Genomic DNA, 25,689 nt, shown 5'->3' on the forward strand with positions numbered 1-25,689 from the left:
GTCACAGGATGCTGCCCACGGGGCGCTGTCGTCTGGATATATTTTTGGTTGGTGGACTATTCTCAGTCCAGCAGTGACAGTGAGGTGTTTAAAAACTCCATCAGCATTTCTGTGTCTGATCCACTCATACCAGCACAACACACACTACCACCATGTCAGTGTCACTGCAGTGCTGAGAATGATCCATCACCTAAATAATACCAGCTCTGTGGTGGTACTGGGAGAGTCCTGACCATTGAAGAACAGCATGAAAGGGGGCTAACAAAGCATGCAGAGAAACAGATGGACTACAGTCAGTAATTGTAGAACTACAAAGTGCTCCTACATGGTAAGTGGAGCTGATAAAATAGACAGTGAGTGTAGAAACAAGGAGGTGGTTTTAATGTTATAAAAAGCAAGAAAAACACTATTTTTTTTAACATGACCTTACAAACACACTTGTAATCACTCCTACAATGCTCGCTCAGTAAGAATGTATGTATTTCTCAGTGTAGATAAGAAAAAAAAAACGTTTGGCTGCTTACATTGTGCTGTTGCAGTTGATGCTAATGCCAGAAGGAGTGTCCTCCTCCCGAGCGTTGACTGAATGCCAGGTCAGCCACTTGGTCAGCATGTTGTTTAAACACTCAATGACACTACACTGTGAGGAGAATAGCAGAGCACAATCAGTATGGAGAGTCAAAAGCTACTCAGCAACACAAACAATGAACAGAAGTGGATGAAATAACCCATAATGTATTGATGTAGCAAAGCTAATGTTTTCTTTTTTTTGCTTTGTCTTCTATGCACTTCCACCGTATGCCAAGTTTACACTACACAACTGGATCTCTTGCAATCGGGAGTCTTTTAGTCATTGTGGATTTCACACTACACGACTGATCAGCGATAGGAGGTCACACACTACACGATCTATCACCATGTGGAATCTCAGACGAGTCTGTCTGGTCTCCCAAAGTACGTTTTGTCACGAAACCACATGCGAGAAGTGACGAGGGGTTTAATGATACCATGTCCAAAAATGCACATCAACAATAAGCGAGCGATCAACATTTTTAGTGCGCTGATGTGCAGCGTAAAAGCAGGTGACCAGCAGGGATGGTCTGTTCTATAGTGAGTTGAAGGTAAATAAATATTTCTTGCAATGCATTGTCTGTATTATGGTTTGGCATGGACGATAAGATCACAAATACTGTAAAGCTTGTGTGTGTGCCGATGTATTCTGATAGAAATCATATTATGCCCTTTGTCCTACGCTTTTACACTTCTCCTCTGGGTTTCCCCTCACCCCGTATCCTGCGTTCTCATTGGCTGTAGTTCGACATAGCACTCGCTGCCACTCGCCTTTCACACTACATGATTTTGACTCGCTGACAGGTCCAGATATTTAACATTAAAATATTTTTCTAAAGTCGCTTGGATCGAGTCGTTGAACAGTTCACACGTAGCGATCGAGAGCAGAGTTTCGAGCCCCGAGCGAACGCAGAGTTGCCTCTGAGCTGCCACATCTACCGGTGACCAGTCTGCGAGCGTAAATCAGGGCAAAAATAAAATCGTGTAGTGTAAACTAGGCATTAGCTGAGGAGGGCTGCGGGCAAAAACAAAGCCTCATTCAACATGTGAAACTACAGAACACTTATTTTATTGCTCTCAGTATTCCTTCACAGTGCTGGGGCCTAAACTATATAGACACTAGGCATTACTGTTGCATCAACTCTTGAAGTTCTCAAAGGATTAATGCAATTTGTATTAATCATCCAGAACAAAGGCCTGTGGTCAAGTCTTAGCAACTCCATCAGACTGGTCAGGTGCTACACAAATTCAGTGACTGTGTCTGAGAAAGGGAAGGTGGTATCAGGAATCACCTTGTCGGTACAACAGCAATGCCTAGTGTCCTGTTTCATAGTGTCCTAGTGTAACGGTCAAGGTGATTCCTAATTCTGCCTTCCCTTCCTCAGACACAGCCACTGAATTTGTGTAGCACCTAACCAGTCTGGTGGAGTTGCTAAGACTCAACCACAGGTCTTTGTTCTGGACGATTGATACAAACAGCATTAATCCTTTAAGAACAAATTTTCTCATTCTTCAAGAGTTGATGGAGTATATTTGAGGTATTGTAATCTTGGAATATAGGAATCACAAGCAAAAAGCATTCCTGTGAAATGTTGCACCTGGTCCAGTAAAATTGCCTCAAATGTGGAGGCTGCTTCATTACCTTCCAATGGAATTTTTTCCAGCTGGTTGCACATACCATTATGAATTTCACACTGTACTTCTGGCAGCAGACATTGTGGATTAAAACATGATTCTGTCCAGATGTAGAATATTGTGATTGTGCAAAGATGCAGTAAATGTGGACTGAAAAAAATCTGATGAGACTGATAACAATGGCATTTACTTTAAACTCGACGTGTGTGCGCGACTGCCGCTTTGTTCAGGGCTTGGCTTGAGCGGTGCGGTAAAACGTCATCAAAGTGCAAATATGAGACGTATCTGCATTTGTGTACAAGCTCCACATGTATCTGTGTTTAGCTGAATTTTCCTCACTGTTTCACTTTTAAACTTGTGTTATAGCTCGGTGTTCTGAGACATTGTAAGAATCAGCTTTTCCGAGAGAGTCTAAAATGCTTATCGTTTAAAAAAGCTTAATGTGACTTAATGTATTAAAAGATTGACACAGGAACACTAAACCTTACTTAATTATTACTGCTAATAAGTTCTCTATACTAGTGAAATTCTTCGCTCGTTGTTTTAATACAATAAGTCACGTTAAGCTTTGTGCAGACACACTCCACAGGAAATAATGGCACAGCCGGTGCAAAAGCTATTTTGCTGCTTTTTATGTGAATGCGCCTCAACTGAACGGAATACGGTATTCCAAGATCAAGCATCTCCACGATTAAGAAGCATAAGGAAACAATAAAACAGTAGGTAAAGTGCAGGTTTTATTGTATTTAACTGTTTTTCAATTGTATTTCAGTGTTTGTTATACTATATTTATGTTATTTCAGTGTACAAGTGTCAAAAACAACCTCATGATTTTACATAAGCCCAAAATATATGCAATATATACTGTATATGGATATTTATATCATGCAATATATATATTATATATATATATATATATATATATTAGGGATGCATCAATACCATTTTTTCCCAACCGAGTACGAGTACATGTATTTTAGTACTCGCCGATACCGATACCTATTTAGAATGATGCAATCTGGAGCATTATGGAATAGTGTAGTTTTTAGTGTAAAATAGTGCAGTGGAACAGTTGCTTGGGTTGCCATCACTAATTGTAAAAAAAAAAAAAAAAAAAAAAAAAAAAAAAAAAAAAAAAAAAAAAAAAAAAAAAAAAAAAACACCGCACAGACATCATTGAGAAAGCTTCTGACAAGCTAACGTTAACGTTCATTAATAAACGCACGTAATTAACGTTGTGCACATCATACATGCGATGCGATTCTGCTGATTGAAATATTTACTTTAAAAGGATAATACAGTCCGATCCCATCTGAGCCGATTCTATCAGCACATACATTCGTGGTTCACCTCGGTAAATCGTAAACGACTCTGAGTCGGCTCCCGCTCTGTGGTAATAACCAGTATAATTAAGCCTGAGCTTTATAATGTAAGCGAGTCACACAAAATGTTCTATAGTAGTTGGTGTTTATTTACAACCGCATCATTCATTATAACAGTAAACACGGAGAGATGACTGAGAAAAGAAGCTTAAAATGAGTCGACTCCTGAATCACTTGTATCGACACTGTGAACAGAGTATTGAACACAAACACGTCCTATAACAGCGGTCGCTGCTTTTGTAACCGGTTATCTTCGCTGTTAGCTCTATTTTGAAGGTTTTCTTTTTTTTCAAACGGAACTAAATAACATTAAACGTGCGTGTGAGCGTGGTCAGTGAGAATAATTCAATCTGTCTCCCGTGGGTGAAAAATGAATTGCTTTAGTTTTAGAAGTAAAAAAATCTTGTAATGTCACGCCCCCCCCCCCGGTCAGGCACTCGCGCCCCACAGGTTGAAAATCCCTGCGTTAACGCAGCAACGTGCACTAGGTACAAGGTATCGGATGTTTAGTATCGGAGCCTCGTTTGCGAGTGCGAGTACGAGTTAATGAGCGCGGTATCGGGCTAATACCCGATACTAGTATCCGTACTCATGCATCTCTAATATATATATATATATATATATATATATATATATATATATATATATATATATATATATATATATATATATATATACATACAGTGTATCACAAAAGTGAGTACACCCCTCACATTTCTGCAGATATTTAAGTATATCTTTTCATGGGACAACACTGACAAAATGACACTTTGACACAATGAAAAGTAGTCTGTGTGCAGCTTATATAACAGTGTAAATTTATTCTTCCCTCAAAATAACTCAATATACAGCCATTAATGTCTAAACCACCGGCAACAAAAGTGAGTACACCCCTTAGTGAAAGTTCCTGAAGTGTCCATATTTTGTGTGGCCACCATTATTTCCCAAAACTGCCTTAACTGTCCTGGGCATGGAGTTTACCAGAGCTTCACAGGTTGCCACTGGAATGCTTTTCCACTCCTCCATGACGACATCACGGAGCTGGCGGATATTCGAGACTTTGCGCTCCTGCACCTTCCGCTTGAGGATGCCCCAAAGATGTTCTATTGGGTTTAGGTCTGGAGACATGCTTGGCCAGTCCATCACCTTTACCCTCAGCCACTTCAATAAAGCAGTGGTCGTCTTAGAGGTGTGTTTGGGATCATTATCATGCTGGAACACTGCCCTGCGACCCAGTTTCCAGAGGGAGGGGATCATGCTCTGCTTCAGTATTTCACAGTACATATTGGAGTTCATGTGTCCCTCAATGAAATGTAACTCCCCAACACCTGCTGCACTCATGCAGCCCCAGACCATGGCATTCCCACCACCATGCTTGACTGTAGGCATGACACACTTATCTTTGTACTCCTCACCTGATTGCCACCACACATGCTTGAGACCATCTGAACCAAACAAATTAATCTTGGTCTCATCAGACCATAGGACATGGTTCCAGTAATCCATGTCCTTTGTTGACATGTCTTCAGCAAACTGTTTGCGGGCTTTCTTGTGTAGAGACTTCAGAAGAGGCTTCCTTCTGGGGTGACAGCCATGCAGACCAATTTGATGTAGTGTGCGGCGTATGGTCTGAGCACTGACAGGCTGACCCCCCACCTTTTCAATCTCTGCAGCAATGCTGACAGCACTCCTGCGCCTATCTTTCAAAGACAGCAGTATGATGTGACGCTGAGCACGTGCACTCAGCTTCTTTGGACGACCAACGCGAGGTCTGTTCTGAGTGGACCCTGCTCTTTTAAAACGCTGGATGATCTTGGCCACTGTGCTGCAGCTCAGTTTCAGGGTGTTGGCAATCTTCTTGTAGCCTTGGCCATCTTCATGTAGCGCAACAATTCGTCTTTTAAGATCTTCAGAGAGTTCTTTGCCATGAGGTGCCATGTTGGAACTTTCAGTGACCAGTATGAGAGAGTGTGAGAGCTGTACTACTAAATTGAACACACCTGCTCCCTATGCACACCTGAGACCTAGTAACACTAACAAATCACATGACATTTTGGAGGGAAAATGACAAGCAGTGCTCAATTTGGACATTTAGGGGTGTAGTCTCTTAGGGGTGTACTCACTTTTGTTGCCGGTGGTTTAGACATTAATGGCTGTATATTGAGTTATTTTGAGGGAAGAATAAATTTACACTGTTATATAAGCTGCACACAGACTACTTTTCATTGTGTCAAAGTGTCATTTTGTCAGTGTTGTCCCATGAAAAGATATACTTAAATATCTGCAGAAATGTGAGGGGTGTACTCACTTTTGTGATACACTGTATATATATATATATACATATATATATATATATATATATATATATATATATATATACAGTGTATCACAAAAGTGAGTACACCCCTCACATTTCTGCAAATATTTCATTATATATTTTCATGGGACAACACTATAGACATGAAACTTGGATATAACTTAGAGTAGTCAGTGTACAACTTGTATAGCAGTGTAGATTTACTGTCTTCTGAAAATAACTCAACACACAGCCATTAATGTCTAAATAGCTGGCAACATAAGTGAGTACACCCAACAGTGAACATGTCCAAATTGTGCCCAAATGTGTCGTTGTCCCTCCCTGGTGTCATGTGTCAAGGTCCCAGGTGTAAATGGGGAGCAGTGCTGTTAAATTTGGTGTTTTGGGTACAATTCTCTCATACTGGCCACTGGATATTCAACATGGCACCTCATGGCAAAGAACTCTCTGAGGATGTGAGAAATAGAATTGTTGCTCTCCACAAAGATGGCCTGGGCTATAAGAAGATTGCTAACACCCTGAAACTGAGCTACAGCATGGTGGCCAAGGTCATACAGCGGTTTTCCAGGACAGGTTCCACTCGGAACAGGCTTCGCCAGGGTCGACCAAAGAAGTTGAGTCCACGTGTTCGGCGTCATATCCAGAGGTTGGCTTTAAAAAATAGACACATGAGTGCTGCCAGCATTGCTGCAGAGGTTGAAGACGTGGGAGGTCAGCCTGTCAGTGCTCAGACCATACGCCGCACACTGTATCAACTCGGTCTGCATGGTCGTCATCCCAGAAGGAAGCTGACGCACAAGAAAGCCCACAAACAGTTTGCTGAAGACAAGCAGTCCAAGAACATGGATTACTGGAATGCCCTGTGGTCTGACGAGACCAAGATAAACTTGTTTGGCTCAGATGGTGTCCAGCATGTGTGGCGGCGCCCTGGTGAGAAGTACCAAGACAACTGTATCTTGCCTACAGTCAAGCATGGTGGTGGTAGCATCATGGTCTTGGGATGCATGAGTGTTGCTGGCACTGGGGAGCTGCGGTTCATTGAGGGAAACATGAATTCCAACATGTACTGTGACATTCTGAAACAGAGCATGATCCCCTCCCTTCGAAAACTGGGCCTCATGGCAGTTTTCCAACAGGATAACGACCCCAAACACAACCTCCAAGATGACAACTGCCTTGCTGAGGAAGCTGAAGGTAAAGGTGATGGACTAAACCCAATTGAGCACCTGTGGCGCATCCTCAAGTGGAAGGTGGAGGAGTTCAAGGTGTCTAACATCCACCAGCTCCGTGATGTCATCATGGAGGAGTGGAAGAGGATTCCAGTAGCAACCTGTGCAGCTCTGGTGAATTCCATGCCCAGGAGGGTTAAGGCAGTGCTGGATAATAATGGTGGTCACACAAAATATTGACACTTTGGGCACAATTTGGACATGTTCACTGTGGGGTGTACTCACTTATGTTGCCAGCCATTTAGACATTAATGACTGTGTGTTGAGGTATTTTCAGAAGACAGTAAATCTACACTGCTATACAAGTTGTACACTGACTACTCTAAGTTATATCCCAGTTTCATGTCTATAGTGTTGTCCCATGAAAAGATATAATGAAATATTTGCAGAAATGTGAGGGGTGTACTCACTTTTGTGATACACTGTATATATATATATATATACATACAGGGGTTGGACAAAATAACTGAAACACCTGTCATTTTAGTGTGGGAGGTTTCATGGCTAAATTGGACCAGTCTGGTGGCCAATCTTCATTAATTGCACATTGCACCAGTAAGAGCAGAGTGTGAAGGTTCAATTAGCAGGGTAAGAGCACAGTTTTGCTCAAAATATTGCAATGCACACAACATTATGGGTGACATACCAGAGTTCAAAAGAGGACAAATTGTTGGTGCACGTCTTGCTGGCGCATCTGTGACCAAGACAGCAAGTCTTTGTGATGTATCAAGAGCCACGGTATCCAGGGTAATGTCAGCATACCACCAAGAAGGACAAACCACATCCAACAGCATTAACTGTGGACGCAAGAGGAAGCTGTCTGAAAGGGATGTTCGGGTGCTAACCCGGATTGTATCCAAAAAACATAAAACCACAGCTGCCCAAATCACGGCAGAATTAAATGTGCACCTCAACTCTCCTGTTTCCACCAGAACTGTCCCTCGGGAGCTCCACAGGGTCAATATACACGGCTGGGCTGCTATAGCCAAACCTTTGGTCACTCGTGCCAATGCCAAACGTCGGTTTCAATGGTGCAAGGAGCGCAAATCTTGGGCTGTGGACAATGTGAAACATGTATTGTTCTCTGATGAGTCCACCTTTACTGTTTTCCCCACATCCAGGAGTTACGGTGTGGAGAAGCCCCAAAGAAGCGTACCACCCAGACTGTTGCATGCCCAGAGTGAAGCATGGGGGTGGATCAGTGATGGTTTGGGCTGCCATATCATGGCATTCCCTTGGCCCAATACTTGTGCTAGATGGGCGCGTCACTGCCAAGGACTACCGAACCATTCTGGAGGACCATGTGCATCCAATGGCGGTGCTGTGTATCAGGATGACAATGCACCAATACACACAGCAAGACTGGTGAGAGATTGGTTTGATGAACATGAAAGTGAAGTTAAACATCTCCCATGGCCTGCACAGTCACCAGATCTAAATATTATTGAGCCACTTTGGGGTGTTTTGGAGAAGCGAGTCAGGAAACGTTTTCCTCCACCAGCATCACGTAGTGACCTGGCCACTATCCTGCAAGAAGAATGGCTTAAAATCCCTCTGACCACTGTGCAGGACTTGTATATGTCATTTCCAAGACGAATTGACGCTGTATTGGCCGCAAAAGAAGGCCCTACACCATACTAATAAATTATTGTGGTCTAAAACCAGGTGTTTCAGTTATTTTGTCCAACCCCTGTATATATATATATATATATATATATATATATATATACAGTGTATCACAAAAGTGAGTACACCCCTCACATTTCTGCAGATATTTAAGTATATCTTTTCATGGGACAACACTGACAAAATGACACTTTGACACAATGAAAAGTAGTCTGTGTGCAGCTTATATAACAGTGTAAATTTATTCTTCCCTCAAAATAACTCAATATACAGCCATTAATGTCTAAACCACCGGCAACAAAAGTGAGTACACCCCTAAGAGACTACACCCCTAAATGTCCAAATTGAGCACTGCTTGTCATTTTCCCTCCAAAATGTCATGTGATTTGTTAGTGTTACTAGGTCTCAGGTGTGCATAGGGAGCAGGTGTGTTCAATTTAGTAGTACAGCTCTCACACTCTCTCATACTGGTCACTGAAAGTTCCAACATGGCACCTCATGGCAAAGAACTCTCTGAGGATCCTAAAAGACGAATTGTTGCGCTACATGAAGATGGCCAAGGCTACAAGAAGATTGCCAACACCCTGAAACTGGGCTGCAGCACAGTGGCCAAGATCATCCAGCGTTTTAAAAGAGCAGGGTCCACTCAGAACAGACCTCGAGTTGGTCGTCCAAAGAAGCTGAGTGCACGTGCTCAGCGTCACATCCAACTGCTGTCTTTGAAAGATAGGCGTAGGAGTGCTGTCAGCATTGCTGCAGAGATTGAAAAGGTGGGGGGTCAGCCTGTCAGTGCTCAGACCATACGCCGCACACTACATCAAATTGGTCTGCATGGCTGTCACCCCAGAAGGAAGCCTCTTCTGAAGTCTCTACACAAGAAAGCCCGCAAACAGTTTGCTGAAGACATGTCAACAAAGGACATGGATTACTGGAACCATGTCCTATGGTCTGATGAGACCAAGATTAATTTGTTTGGTTCAGATGGTCTCAAGCATGTGTGGCGGCAATCAGGTGAGGAGTACAAAGATAAGTGTGTCATGCCTACAGTCAAGCATGGTGGTGGGAATGCCATGGTCTGGGGCTGCATGAGTGCAGCAGGTGTTGGGGAGTTACATTTCATTGAGGGACACATGAACTCCAATATGTACTGTGAAATACTGAAGCAGAGCATGATCCCCTCCCTCCGGAAACTGGGTCGCAGGGCAGTGTTCCAGCATGATAATGACCCCAAACACACCTCTAAGACGACCACTGCTTTATTGAAGAGGCTGAGGGTAAAGGTGATGGACTGGCCAAGCATGTCTCCAAACCTAAACCCAATAGAACATCTTTGGGGCATCCTCAAGCGGAAGGTGGAGGAGCGCAAAGTCTCGAATATCCGCCAGCTCCGTGATGTCGTCATGGAGGAGTGGAAAAGCATTCCAGTGGCAACCTGTGAAGCTCTGGTAAACTCCATGCCCAGGAGAGTTAAGGCAGTTCTGGGAAATAATGATGGCCACACAAAATATTGACACTTCAGGAACTTTCACTAAGGGGTGTACTCACTTTTGTTGCCGGTGGTTTAGACATTAATGGCTGTATATTGAGTTATTTTGAGGGAAGAATAAATTTACACTGTTATATAAGCTGCACACAGACTACTTTTCATTGTGTCAAAGTGTCATTTTGTCAGTGTTGTCCCATGAAAAGATATACTTAAATATCTGCAGAAATGTGAGGGGTGTACTCACTTTTGTGATACACTGTATATATATATATATATTATATATATATATATATATATATATATATATATATATATATATTAGGGCTGTCGAAGTTAACGCGATAATAACGCATTAACGCGACCTCAATTTAACACGATTAAAAAAATTAGTGCCATTAACGCAAATTCTAGTTCATGTTGACACTTGACTGGTAGAACAAACGTTTTAATGTCGGACTTGCCACCGTTTTTCATTTGCGGTTTGTTAACATAATGTAACCGATCGTGGTAGTGATGCACTTGCATAATAAAGAAATAAATACACGCTATATTCACAAGTTGTCGGGAGCAGAACACTTTATTACACTTAATTAACTTCTTCTTCTGTACCGAATACCGGAAAGCTGAGTCGAGCACGTTAGTTCATGAACTATGGAAGCCCCAAAGGGTCAAAACACACTCACTTCGTGTAGAAACGTCCATCAAACCATCGTCACGATACAACCACAGACAAGTCTGATACAATAACTACGCCTTATCCCACCTAAAGCACCGCTGATCTACAATGTTTGCTGATGGAGAAATTCTAACCTACAATCTGACATTTACTGCCTAGTATGTGAGTGAATAAACTCCCTTACAGTTTTCTCTTGTCCCAGCAGTTTTTAACATAAGTACATTTAGCATAAAATGTGTTCACCATTTTAATTGTAACATTTCACTTAAAAATCCTTGTTTTCTATAACATTTACACAGATTTTTTTTAATGCGATTAATCGCGATAAACTATATGAAATTCCGAGATTAATCGCGATTAAAAATTTTAATCGTTTGACAGCCCTAATATATATATATATATATATATATATATATATATATATATATATATATATATATATATATATATATATATATATATATATATATATATACACAGTGGGGTCAAAAAGTATTTAGTCAGCCACTGATTGTGCAGGTTCTCCTACTTAGAAAGATGAGAGAGGTCTGTAATTTTCATCATAGCTACACTTCAACTATGAGAGACAAAATGAGAAAAAAAATCCAGGAAATAACATTGTAGGATTTTTAATGGAAAATAAGTATTTGGTCAATAACAAACAAGCAAGATTTCTGGCTCTCACAGACCTGTAACTTCTTCTTTAAGAAGCTCTTCTGTCCTCCACTCGTTACCTGTATTAATGGCACCTGTTTGACCTCGTTATCTGTATAAAAGACACCTGTCCACAGCCTCAAGACTCAACAGTCAGACTCCAAACTCAACCATGGCCAAGACCAAAGAGCTGTCAAAGGACACCAGGAAGAAAATTGTAGACCTGCACCAGGCTGTGAAGAGTGAATCTACAATAGGCAAGCAGGTTGGTGTGAATAAATCAACTATGGGAGCAATTGTAAGAAAATGGAAGACATACAAGACCATTGATAATCTCCCTTGGGGTCAAGATCTCATCCCGTGGGGTCAAAATGATCATGAGAACGGTGAGCAAAAATCCCAGAACTACACGGAGGGACCTGATGAATGACCTGCAGAGAGCTGGGACCAAAGTAAGAAAGGCGTACAAAATACAAATAGTTGTAATAACTTATTGTATGTTTTAATTCTTGTTTTAGTTGATGTAAGGTGACCTTGAGTGTCATGAAAGGCGCCAATAAATAAAATGTATTATTATTATTATTATTATTATTATTAAAGGCTACCATCAGTAACACACTATGCCGAGAGGGACTCAAATCCTGCAGTGCCAGGCGTGTCCCCCTGCTTAAGCCAGTACATGTCCAGGCCCGTCTGATGTCTGCCAGAGAGCATATGGATGATCCAGAAGAGGATTGGGAGAATATCATGTGGTCAGATGAAACCAAAATGGAACTTTTTGGTAAAAACTCAACTCGTCGTGTTTGGAGGAAGAAGAAAAACCCAAGAACACCATACCTACTGTGAAGCATGGGGGTGGAAACATCATGCTTTGTGGCTGTTTTTCTGCAAAGGAGACAGGGCGACTGATCCGTGTTAAGGGAAGAATGAACGGGGCCATGTATCGTGAGATTTTAAGCCAAAACCTCCTTCCATCAGTGAGAGCATTGAAGATGGAACGTGGCTGGGTCTTCCAGCATGACAATGATCCCAAACACACCGCTTGGGCAACGAAGGAGTGGCGAGTGGCTCCGTAAAAAGCATTTCAAGGTCCTGGAGTGGCCTAGCCAGTCTCCAGACCTCAACCCTATCGAAAATTTGTGGAGTCCGTGTTGCCCAGCGACAGCCCCAAAACATCACTGCTCTAGAGGAGATCTGCATGGAGGAATGGGCCAAAATACCAGCTACAGTGTGTTCAAACCTGGTGAAGACTTACAGGAAACGTTTGACCTCTGTCATTGCCAACAAAGGTTATGTTACAAAGTATTGAGTTGAACTTTTGTTATTGACCAAATACTTATTTTCCACCATAATTTACGAATATATTCTTTAAAAATCCTACAATGTGATTTCCTGGATTTTTTTTTCCTCATTGTGTCTCTCATAGTTGAAGTGTATCTATGATGAAAATTACAGACCTCTCTCATCTTTCTAAGTAGGAGAACTTGCACAATCAGTGGCTGACTAAATACTTTTTGGCCCCACTGTATATACAGTGTATCACAAAAGTGAGTACACCCCTCACATTTCTGCAAATATTTCATTATATCTTTTCATGGGACAACACTATAGACATGAAACTATGTCTAACTATATATATATATATATATATATATATATATATATATATATATATATATATATATATATATATATATATATATATACACACATATATGGAATGCATTAACAGGTTTCCCATATATCCTTATGAGAAAAACTACCTTGAAACTCAACGCCACTCCCAGAACAAATTGACGTTGAGTTTCAAGGTAACACTGTACTTCATAACTATGATAACTGGTCCTTCTAAAACAAAGCCCCATTACATGGCTGTGTGCCAAACCCCTGGCCATGTGGTGCAGGTTATTTGCTACAATGTCTGTAAAGAGGATCGAGGAGATGAAATTAGTTACCAACCTTGACGAACACATTAGATGTAAAGTAAAGCTGCATCAGTGGTTCAAAGAGAAGCATTTTGATATCTGTGGATATGGGACCAAAGAAAAAGACATTATGTGTCTACGCAACACTTACTATTAGCAAACAAAAATAGCATTACATATCAGAGAGCTACAGGAGTCAACAAATACTTCTTTTGGACAGCAGCTCGGCGTTTTATTAAAGCCAGCTATGAACTACTGTATAATAAAATGCCCCCACTAAAGGGCAAAGGGCCTAATATTTCTATTCTAAGCTCGCTGATATTTTAGTCGAGACCTTTTCTTGGAAACACTACAGAAATCATTTTTTAAACAATGAATTAAATAAGCTTGGACAAACCGCTAAAACTTTCAAACTCCTGTCCAAAAGTTATAGAATACACTGATCAGCCATAACATTAAAACCACCTCCTTGTTTCTACACCCACTGTCCATTTTATCAGCTCCACTTACCATATAGAAGCACTTTGTAGTTCTACAATTACTGACTGTAGTCCATCTGTTTCTCTACATACCTTTTTAGCCTGCTTTCACCCTGTTCTTCAATGGTCAAGACCCCCACAGGACCACTACAGAGCAGGTATTATTTAGGTGGATCATTCTCAGCACTGCAGTGACACTGACATGGTGGTGGTGTGTTAGTGTGTGTTGTGCTGGTATGAGTGGATCAGAAACAGCAGCACTGCTGGAGTTTTTAAATAGCATGTCCACTCACTGTCCACTCTATTAGACACTCCTACCTAGTTGGTTCATCTTGTAGATGTAAAGTCAGAGACGATCGCTCATCTATTGCTGCTGTTTGAGTTGGTCATCTTCTAGACCTTCATCAGTGGTCACAGGACGCTGCACATGGGGCACTGTTGGCTGGATATTTTTGGTTGGTGGACTATTCTCAGTCCAGCAGTGACAGTCAGGTGCTTAAAAACTACAGCAGCATTGCTGTGTCTTATCCACTCATACCAGCACAACACACACTAACACACCAGTAGTTAACCAGTAGTTAACAAACACCACCAGTGTAGTATTCCTGACCAATGAAGAACAGGGTGAAAGCAGGCTAAAATAGTATGTAGAAAAACAGATGGACTACAGTCAGTAATTGTAGAACTACAAATAGTCCACAAAGTGCTTCTATGTTGTAAGTGGAGATAATAAAATGGACCGTGAGTGTACAAACAAGGATGTGGTCATAATGTTATGCCTGATCGGTGTATGCCCTGTAGTCAGAATAAGAGATTAACAACCGTCCTATAGCTGCAGAGAAGCTCAGCCCTTAAATAAAGTAATCATACTCACAGTTGCTGGGCATTAGGGGAATGTGGCTGAGCAGATCCAAGATCTGGGATCGCAGCAGTGAGCCATCCCACACGCTCAGGAACTTGTAGAGGAAACTTTCTGTGCTGAAAAACCCCTCCTGGAAAACGAGAAGCATAGAAAGTACGCTCATTAACACAAGCCTTCAAGCATTTTATAACTTAGCTAGGAAAACAGAACCCGTCCAGAATGACCCTTATGACTTGGCTGAAGCACCAGAAGAAATAAAACGTAAGAGGCTGTTGAGGAAAGAATTATAATATATTAGAATATGTGAAGCCTTTTTCTGATGCTGGTGCTGGAGAGCTGCTTCAATGTTAAATTAAATTACAAGAATTGCATACCCATAGGTTAATTTAACTAGATGTTTGGTTAATGCAAAAGATTTGCTGGTTAACACCATTAAAGGCTGAATATATATATATATTTTTTTTTTTTTTTTTATTACCTGTTTAAATGCTCATCTGTTGTAATATGTAATCAAACCACTAAATAGGTGTTGGGGCCAATACCTTTGGGAGGAGTGCGCTTAGGTTCAAAAAATTGCAATCAAGAATCAGGTACTAAAATTTATTTTCTTTTAATGAGCTATTTGTTTGTTTGTTTATTGGGATTTTAACGTCCTGTTTTACACTTTTGGTTACATTCATGACAGGAACGGTAGTTACTCATTACACAAGGTTTATCACGTCTCAAGGTTATATCGAACACAGTTCCGGACAATTTAGTGTCTATGATTCTTTAATGGCGGAAGCACCAGGAGGAAACCCACCCGGAGATCGAACCCAGGACCTTATTGCTGTGAGGTGACAGTGCTACCCACTTAGCCACCGTGCAATGAGCTATTTGCAGTGAAAAGCTGCACTTTTATAAAATATTTCATTTATTATTCTGCATAGATTATTTTACCTGTTAAAAATTACACCTCATCATACTTTACGTCAACTGACTTAAGTCACTGACTAAGGGTTTCAGTCAAAGTCATGTAAAGTTAGGCTTCTATCTAGCTGTCGCTTAACAGGAAAATGTTTAGTCATGACAAAGGAATAATACTATTAAGAATAGCAAGACGATTGTTATTTTGGATACAACCAATGACTGTTGTTTCCAACCTTATTTTCAATATGTAGTCTTGCTGTGCCACCTACAGAGCATTCTTAATAACAGTACATGCATCGCAGTTCATATTTGTTCTTTACTGTCAATATTAAAAAATATTTAGGTTTGTTTTAGACACCAGGGACATCCCGTTCATGGTCTTTACTTACCTGGAGGAACTGCTGTGAGAAGAGGATGGTACTGAGGAAAGAAGACGCCTCAGAAATACTGTCGGTTCCCCCATCTGGAGGACACAGCAAAAACTCTACACAAAACAAAAATAAAATATATACATACAGTGTATCACAAAAGTGAGTACACCCCTCACATTTCTGCAAATATTTCATTATATCTTTTCATGGGACAACACTATAGAAATAAAACTTGGATATAACTTAGAGTAGTCAGTGTACAGCTTGTATAGCAGTGTAGATTTACTGTCTTCTGAAAATAACTCAACACACAGCCATTAATGTCTAAATAGCTGCAACATAAGTGAGTACACCCCACAGTGAACATGTCCAAATTGTGCCCAAATGTGTCGTTGTCCCTCCCTGGTGTCATGTGTCAAGGTCCCAGGTGTAAATGGGGATCAGGGCTGTTAAATTTGGTGTTTTGGGTACAATTCTCTCATACTGGCCACCGGATATTCAACATGGCACCTCATGGCAAAGAACTCTCTGAGGATGTGAGAAATAGAATTGTTGCTCTCCACAAAGATGGCCTGGGCTATAAGAAGATTGCTAACACCCTGAAACTGAGCTTCAGCATGGTGGCCAAGGTCATACAGCGGTTTTCCAGGACAGGTTCCACTCGGAACAGGCTTCGCTAGGGTCGACCAAAGAAGTTGAGTCCACGTGTTCGGCGTCATATCCAGAGGTTGGCTTTAAAAAATAGACACATGAGTGCTGCAAGCATTGCTGCAGAGGTTGAAGACGTGGGAGGTCAGCCTGTCAGTGCTCAGACCATACACCGCACACTGCATCAACTCGGTCTGCATGGTCGTCATCCCAGAAGGAAGCTGACGCACAAGAAAGCCCGCAAACAGTTTGCTGAAAACAAGCAGTCCAAGAACATGGATTACTGGAATGCCCTGTGGTCTGACGAGACCAAGATAAACTTGTTTGGCTCAGATGGTGTCCAGCATGTGTGGCGGCGCCCTGGTGAGAAGTACCAAGACAACTGTATCTTGCCTACAGTCAAGCATGGTGGTGGTAGCATCATGGTCTTGGGCTGCATGAGTGTTGCTGGCACTGGGGAGCTGCAGTTCATTGAGGGAAACATGAATTCCAACATGTACTGTGACATTCTGAAACAGAGCATGATCCCCTCCCTTCAAAAACTGGGCCTCATGGCAGTTTTCCAACAGGATAACGACCCCAAACACAACCTCCAAGATGACAACTGCCTTGCTGAGGAAGCTGAAGGTAAAGGTGATGGACTAAACCCAATTGAGCACCTGTGGCGCATCCTCAAGTGGAAGGTGGAGGAGTTCAAGGTGTCTAACATCCACCAGCTCCGTGATGTCATCATGGAGGAGTGGAAGAGGATTCCAGTAGCAACCTGTGCAGCTCTGGTGAATTCCATGCCCAGGAGGGTTAAGGCAGTGCTGGATAATAATGGTGGTCACACAAAATATTGACACTTTGGGCACAATTTGGACATGTTCACTGTGGGGTGTACTCACTTATGTTGCCAGCTATTTAGACATTAATGGCTGTGTGTTGAGTTATTTTCAGAAGACAGTAAATCTACACTGCTATACAAGCTGTACACTGACTACTCTAAGTTATATCCAAGTTTCATTTCTATAGTGTTGTCCCATGAAAAGATATAATGAAATATTTGCAGAAATGTGAGGGGTGTACTCACTTTTGTGATACACTGTATATAAAAAATGCATGGTCAATGTTTTCTAATGAACTGCGAGCTGAGCAGTTATAGCTTTTTTATTTTACAGTTTATTAATCAGTGTGTGTATACACTGATCAGCCATAACATTAAAACCACCTCCTTGTTTCTACACTCACTGTCCATTTTATCACTTTGTGGTTCTACATTTACTGACTGTAGTCCATCGGTTTCTCTACACACTTTTTTTAGCCCCCTTTCACTCTGTTCTTCAATGGTCAGGACCCCCACAGGACCACCACAGAGCAGGTACTATTTAAGTGGTGGATTATTCTCAGCACTGCAGTGACACTGGCATGGTGGTGGTGTGTTAGTGTGTGTTGTGCTGGTATGAGTGGATCAGACACAGCAGCGCTGCTGGAGTTTTTAAATACTGTGTCCACTCTATTAGACACTCCTACCTAGTTGGTCCACCTTGTAGATGTAAAGTCAGAGACGATCACTCATCTATTGCTGCTGTTTGAGTTGGTCATCTTCTAGACCTTCATCAGTGATCACAGGACGCCGCCCACGGGGCGCTGTTGGCTGGATATTTTTGGTTGGTGGACTATTTTCAACACAGAAAGTTTCCTCTACAAGTTCCTGAGCGTGTGGGATGGCTCACTGCTGCGATCCCAGATCTTGGATCTGCTCAGCCACATTCCCCTAATGCCCAGCAACTGTGAGTATGATTACTTTATTTAAGGGCTGAGCTTCTCTGCAGCTATAGGACGGTTGTTAATCTCTTATTCTGACTACAGGGCATACACCGATCAGGCATAACATTATGACCACATCCTTGTTTGTACACTCACTGTCCATTTTATTATCTCCACTTACAATATAGAAGCACTTTGTGGACTATTTGTAGTTCTACAATTACTGACTGTAGTCCATCTGTTTTTCTACATACTATTTTAGCCTGCTTTCACCCTGTTCTTCAATGGTCAGGACCACTACACTGGTGGTGTTTGTTAACTACTGGTTAACTACTGGTGTGTTAGTGTGTGTTGTGCTGGTATGAGTGGATCAGACACAGCAATGCTGCACCACCATGTTAGTGTCATTGCCGTGCTGAGAATGATCCACCACCCAAATAATACCTGCTCTGTAGTGGTCCTTACAATTAAAGAATAGCAGTCAGTAATTGTAGAACTTCAAAGTGCTTCTATATGGTAAGTGGAGCTGATAAAAATGGACAGTGAGTGTAGAAACAAGGAGGTGGTTTTAATGTTATGGCTGATCCGTGTATTTATAAATGTATACATAAACATACATAGAAACACAACTTGCTATTATTATTCAAGTTACAAGTTGCAAACACTTACTGACAGACTGAGTAATTTGCTGACACAACATCCCAGAGGTTCTCAGTTGGATTCAGGTCTGGGGGACACAAGGGCCAGCCAATGGCATTAATGCATTAAATATCCAGAAACTGCCTATACACTGGCCACAGGAGGTCAGAAATTGTCCTTCACCAGGAAGAACCCAGGACCTACGGTACTAGCATAAGATCTGACAACAACTCTGAGGATTTCATCCAGTACGTAAAAGCAGTCAGGCTACCATTAGCTACTTTGTAGGATTCTGGCAGTGCTCCTCCTGTTCCTCCTTGCACAAAGGAGCAGATGCATCAGGGTCGATACCCTTCTACATCCATGTCCAGCTCTTCTCATGTAACGACCAGTGACCTGATATCTCCTCCATGCTTCTGAGAATGTGCTGGGAGACACAGCAAGCCTTTTTGCAATCCTGAAGTAGCTGGACTACCTTTGCAACCTGAAGGTCACCAGCAAAATGCTAAACTAGACAAGGATGCCGCTCAGGTGGCGCAGCGGTAAAAAGACACGCTGCAACCAGAGCTGGATTCTGAGTACATCGTTTCGAATGCAGCTCTGCCTCCCCGGTTCGAGGCTGGGCGGCTGTATGAGCAACGATTGGCCGGTTGCTCAGTGGGGGGTGGGACAAAGAACCGGATGTGGGTCTCTCTCTGTCAGAATGCGATTACGACCTCTGCCGGCTAATTGGAGGCACCTGCACAAGAGATGAGGAATGAGTGCCCTTAGGGTGTGTCTCTCCGCATGCAACGCTAGGTGGCGCCAAACTCATCAATGTGTGGGTGGCAAAGATGCATCCGGCTGCTGCTCATGTTTCTGAGGGGATATGGGTTAGCTTCGATCTCCTCTGTCAGGGCGGGGTTCGGCATAGACAGAGAGGAAGCACGATACAAATTGAACAATTGGATGCGCTAAAGTGGGAGAAAAAGGTGAAAAAATAAACTAATAATAATAATAATAAAAAATAGACAAGGATCAGTTAGGAAAGATAAGGGACAGCATTTTTTTGGCCACCAACAATTCGATTCCATTTTGGGGGTTACCTTGCTGTTGCCTCCCCAGTGCAAGTGTTCCATTATTTTTTTGAGCAGTGATATTTTTAGTCTCACTGTATACTGTGCACTGTATTTATGTACGACACCTGTTCCACTCTAGTTTCTGCTGAATTCCAGAACAGGCACGACTCATTTCGCTAAATTAGGTATTGATTAAATAGCAGCGAGTAATCATCACTATTCTCTTATAATAGGACAAGCTGGCTGGCAAATCAGTGCTAGCAATTTAAATTGGACAATAATAACTATTGACCACACCAAATGGGTGAAAATTACACGTTCTTGATAAGGATACTTATAAATGTTCGATTCTGGCTTTTGTGGTCGAGGAAAACAGTAGATTCAGCATCAAAAACATCAGATTGCTTCCATACTCACACATCCAAATATGGCAGTAAATAAGAACTGACCATGAGCAAAAACAACCCTCCATTGACCAGGATGACCATCAACTTATTCAAATGTTACTGAATCACCAAAGAATGAAATCTAGCGACCTATATAAAGGCAAACGGGAGGTGCCCAGGTGGCACAGTGAGATATTCCGCTTGTACACCAGCACTGAGTTTCTGAACTCCTCGGTTCGAAAATCAGTGTTGCCTCCGGTTGGGCATAGCGAGCATAACTGGCAGTGCCTGCAGCAGATACTAATTGGCCACCGTATCTGCAGGGTGGGGGCTGGACTATGTGTGGGTGGGTGGCTCTTCATACACTGTGTAGGGACCCTGATTGGTGGAAGAGACGCCTGTGCAGAAAGCAGGGGCGAGAAGAAGAGGGCTGTACACGTGGCGGAAGAGGCGTGTACAGTGACGTGCTCTCCTCGGATGCAATCTGTTATCTCTGGTAGCAGCGGAAGACAAAATTGAGTGCGGAAAACGGGGAGAAAATGCATTTAACAAAAAACGCAAAATACACAAGCCCAATGGAGCAAGTGCGCAGCGCATGTGAATGCACCCTAACTGAACTCGCTAAGAAATACGTAATGAAACAATATAGAAGTACAAATGCGCCCTAACTGAACTCACTAAGAAATACAGTGTTCCAAGATCTCTGGGATTAAGAAGCGTAATGAAACAATATAGAAGTACAAATGCGCCCTAACTGAACTCACTAAGAAATACAGTATTCCAAGATCTCTGGGATTAAGAAGCGTAATGAAACAATATAGAAGTACAAATGCGTCCTAACTGAACTCACTAAGAAATACAGTATTCCAAGATCTCTGGGATTAAGAAGCGTAATGAAACAATATAGAAGTACAAATGCGCCCTAACTGAACTCACTAAGAAATACAGTATTCCAAGATCTCTGGGATTAAGAAGCGTAATGAAACAATATAGAAGTACAAATGCGCCCTAACTGAACTCACTAAGAAATACGGTATTCTAAGATCTCCACGATTAAGAAGCTTAATGAAACAATATAGACGTGCAACATCACGCTAGTGCTGCTGTGGTACAAACCACCTTTTTGTTTTGTGCCAGTTTTAAGTATTTCCAAACGTTTGATGATTTGGGTCTTGGAAAACTTTTAGCTTTTTTTTTTTTGAAAGCTCTTTACAATCAGCCTCTGACTGCTCAGACTGCGGCCGCCAACCAGTGACCGGACCGATTACGACTTGGGTCATGCACGCAGGAAGTAGTGCTGATGGGAATCATATGAACGGTTATATGAATGGAAACGTTGTAGAAATGAAAAAGGATCATTTATAAGCAGAGTTAAAAACAATGCATCGACTTAAAATTCATCGACTAGGTCGACCCTTTGCGGCAGCCCTATGGATGACCACCAGATCAAGACCTGAATCTAACAAAAAACCTCTGGAATGTGATAAGGAAGATCGATGGTCACACGTCACCTCACAAACCATTTGTTCTGGTGACATTTGTTTCTTGACAGAAATCATTAAAGCTGCTGACAAAAAAAAACCCTCTTACCCTCTTGTAGCGAGTGCCCCAGCCAGAAATTGAGACGCAGGAAGGCAGACTCGTCCTGTACACAGTCTAGGTAATGGAGAGCCAGAGAAGATCCGAGCAGAGAGCCCATTTGTGCCGGGAGCTGAAACAGAGATAATACATTATGAGATGAATAATGTATGGTAATGTCTTGCTCTTTGTAATGTTCTATAAAATATAGCAAAATTCCACCTGTCACTATGATTATGCTATCATGTGTAAAGCTATGTGATCATGTAAATAGGGCACGTTTGACTGCATGGATTAAAAAGTACAAGCAACAGTGCCCTCTTTGTCAAGGTCTAAGTGAACACCCAAAAAAACTACTTAGGTCACAAGGACATCATATGATTGGTCAGATGTAATCCAAGAACAGCCCAAAAATACACTGCCTGGCCAAAAAAAAAAGCTCACCACCTGGATTAACAGCTAAACAGCTGTGTAGCCTTAAGAAAACCACTTGTCAGTGAGGCTAACCGGCAAAAACAGCTTCAATTTGCTAGGGAGCATAAAGATTGGACTCTGGAGCAATGGAAGAATGGTCATGTGGTCTGATGAGTCCAGATTTACCCTGTTCCAGAGTGATGGGTGCATCAGAGTAAGAAGAGAGGCGGCTGAAGTGATGCACCCATCATGCCTAGTGCCTACCGTACAAGCCTGTGGGGGCAGTGCTATGATCTGGGGTTGCTGCAGTGGGTCAGGTCTAGGTTCAGCAACGTTATGTGCCCAAAGAATGAGGTCAGCTGACTACCTGAATATACTGAACGAGCAGGTTATTCCATCAATGGATTTTTTTCTTTCCTGATGGAACGGGCATATTCCAAGATGACAATGCCAGGATTCATCGGGCTCAAATTGTGAAAGAGTGGTTCAGGGAGCATGTTTTCACACATGGATTGGCCAGACCTGAACCCCACTGAGAATCTTTGGGATGTGCTGGAGAAGACTTTGCGCAGTGGTCCAAATCTCCCACCATCAATACAAGATCTTGGGGGAAAATTAATGCAACTCTGGACAGAAATAAATGTTGTGACATCACAGAAGCTTGTGGAAACGATGCCACAGCGAATGTGTGCCGTAATCAAAGCTAAAGGCGGTCCAACGAAATAGTGTGGGCCCCCTTTTTTTGGCCAGGCAGTGTAATTGCCATAAAAATGAAACTGCTAGAACATGAGTGACGCTGTCGACAGTTAATAGCTTTATATCACAATGGGTGTAGAAGGTATAATGCAAGAAAGGTTTATTTATTTATTCAGATGTTTTACACTGTGCTTACACAATGGTTATATTCAAGGCAGAAGGGGAGGTAATTTTTATATCAGTCTATAGCGCTTGTTGTTTTAGAATATTGTTTTCAGAATACTGTTTTTAGATGGGTTCTTTTAGAGGTTTGTTTCTATTTTGGCTTGGTTAAAAAAATGTTCTCATAGTCTCAGGTATTGCTATAGATTGTTGTTCGTGTAAGTATTTAGGGCAATTAGTCAGTACATGTTTGATTAAAAAAAAGTTCCATGCAAGAAAGGACCACTTAACATTTTTACTTTGCCCAAAGGGAGGGTGTTGTTAGCAGCAGTAGAGAGGAAGCAAAATGCAATCGGGTAATTGGGCATGACTAGATTGGGGAGAGTTTATTTATTAGGATTTTAACATCACTTTGGTTACATTCATGACAGGACAGGTAATGACTCATTACACAAGATGCATCAGTTCACAAGTTTAACACAGTGTCTCCAATTCACCTCACTTGCATGTCTTTGGACTGTGGGAGAAAACCGGAACTCCCGGAGGAAACCCACGCAGACACAGGGAGAACATGCAAACTCCTCACAGAAAGAACCGGGACCGCCCCACCTGGGGAACGAACCCAGAACCTTCTTGCTGTGAGGTGACAGTGCTACCCACTGAGCCATGATGCTGCCAGATTGGGAGGAAAAGCCTAACAACACTGCTGCACCTGATGAACTCATAACAGAACAATACACTGAGGATGGTCGCTCACCCAAATATTATCTGATGGGGGTCCCTTTAGACTACTAAATAGGGCACAGGGTGGTGAGCGTGTACAGAGCAACAGAACAGACTTTTATCTGTATAGCCTATAAAATAATCATTGCACAAACCATATATATATTTATGAGACTCAGCTTATAAAGCTTTTTTAAAACCCAACAGACTTATAACAACTCAAACTTTTTGGATTTTCCAAAACATCTGTAACTTCCAGACCTGGTACAAGTGTACCTAAACGTATCTCTTAATCACAGGGAATACAAGCAAACATTGCATCGTATGTCCCGTTATACACGATTATTAGAGTCCCCAGCTTTGGAATGCACCTGGCACTGTGTACGCATATGCTTCTCAAAATGGAGACCTAAGCACATAAATAATTAAATAAGTCGTGACAGTGCGTTGATTAAAATAGCTCAATCTTTTCATAATTAAGGATCCGATGCATCATTTATGAGCAAAACTGACTTTAATAACTGGGCCTGCTGAAGAAGGAATTGCCACACTATTCATAATAAAACAGAGCACATATCTGAGGGCTTTGTCATAAATATTGGGCCACCTCATTTATTTTCAGCAGTCACACACACAGACACACGCAAACACAAAGAACTACAAAATGTAAAAGATTATCTACTCAAATATCATTTTTTATGTACTGCACATTGTAGAAATGCAGCACAGGTTGCTCTGCACCGTGCTATGGTACAAGAGCGACACCATGTGTCCAAATAACAAAAGTGCTGTTCTCTAAAATCATATTTAGAAATAAATGCATGCATGCAGCATAGGCTCAAAACCTTCAATACCACATAAGAAAAACAGATAACTATGCAATGATAAGAATAGAAAATCTTGTAAAATAATCACTAAAATTTAACAAAAAAGTTAGAAAAATCCAATCCATTACAAGAAGCTTGTTTATTTGTTTCAGTTTATTGCCATATCAGAAACGTATTGGCTATTTATGGCAAGGACAGGTATCTGAACTGTAAAATATTTTATATTTTAAATTTAGACTTCCTAAAAAATTAACAATTTTAATTGGAGGAATCCTCTCAAACTACTTTTATATTCTCGACGCTGTAAAAAAAATTGTCTCTGATAGTAGAAACCGTAGAGCAGGGGTGTCAAAATCACACGAGAGGTTTAACGACTGTATGATTGTTGTGATGGTTCGAGTCGTTACAGAGACGCGCTTATAATTTAACGGGACTCCTGCGCCTTTAAGAGACAACCGTGACATCGTAGTCATGGCAACTGACTTTAACCTTCGCTAAGAAGCCATGTGACTTTTATGGCAAAGAGAACGTGAAGTAGCGTAGTCAGTAATGTAAACAATAATAAATAAATACAAATAATTATCTTTCAGTAGAATACCAAAGCATTGTAAGTAGTGGCGTTTATATTCTCAGTTGTTAGTAAATGTTTAGTGAGTATATCACAGCGTTTTAGTTACAAATTTACCGT

General features: G+C 41.6%; 1 protein-coding gene across 1 annotated transcript in view; it reads right to left on the minus strand.

Moving 5' to 3' along the window:
- cenpi (centromere protein I) overlaps window positions 1–25,689 on the minus strand; it is a 53,441-nt gene that overhangs the window by 12,962 nt on the left and 14,790 nt on the right. Inside the window, exons 10-14 of the mRNA XM_063000550.1 lie at window positions 22,192–22,312; window positions 16,140–16,234; window positions 14,854–14,971; window positions 13,535–13,599; window positions 525–640 (exon numbers count right to left, since the gene is read on the minus strand). Of these exons, the coding sequence (XP_062856620.1) occupies window positions 525–640; window positions 13,535–13,599; window positions 14,854–14,971; window positions 16,140–16,234; window positions 22,192–22,312 (515 nt within the window). The remainder of the gene's footprint in view (window positions 1–524; window positions 641–13,534; window positions 13,600–14,853; window positions 14,972–16,139; window positions 16,235–22,191; window positions 22,313–25,689) is intronic.

Source organism: Trichomycterus rosablanca, chromosome 8 (genome assembly GCF_030014385.1).
Source record: "Trichomycterus rosablanca isolate fTriRos1 chromosome 8, fTriRos1.hap1, whole genome shotgun sequence".
Lineage (NCBI taxonomy): Eukaryota > Metazoa > Chordata > Actinopteri > Siluriformes > Trichomycteridae > Trichomycterus > Trichomycterus rosablanca.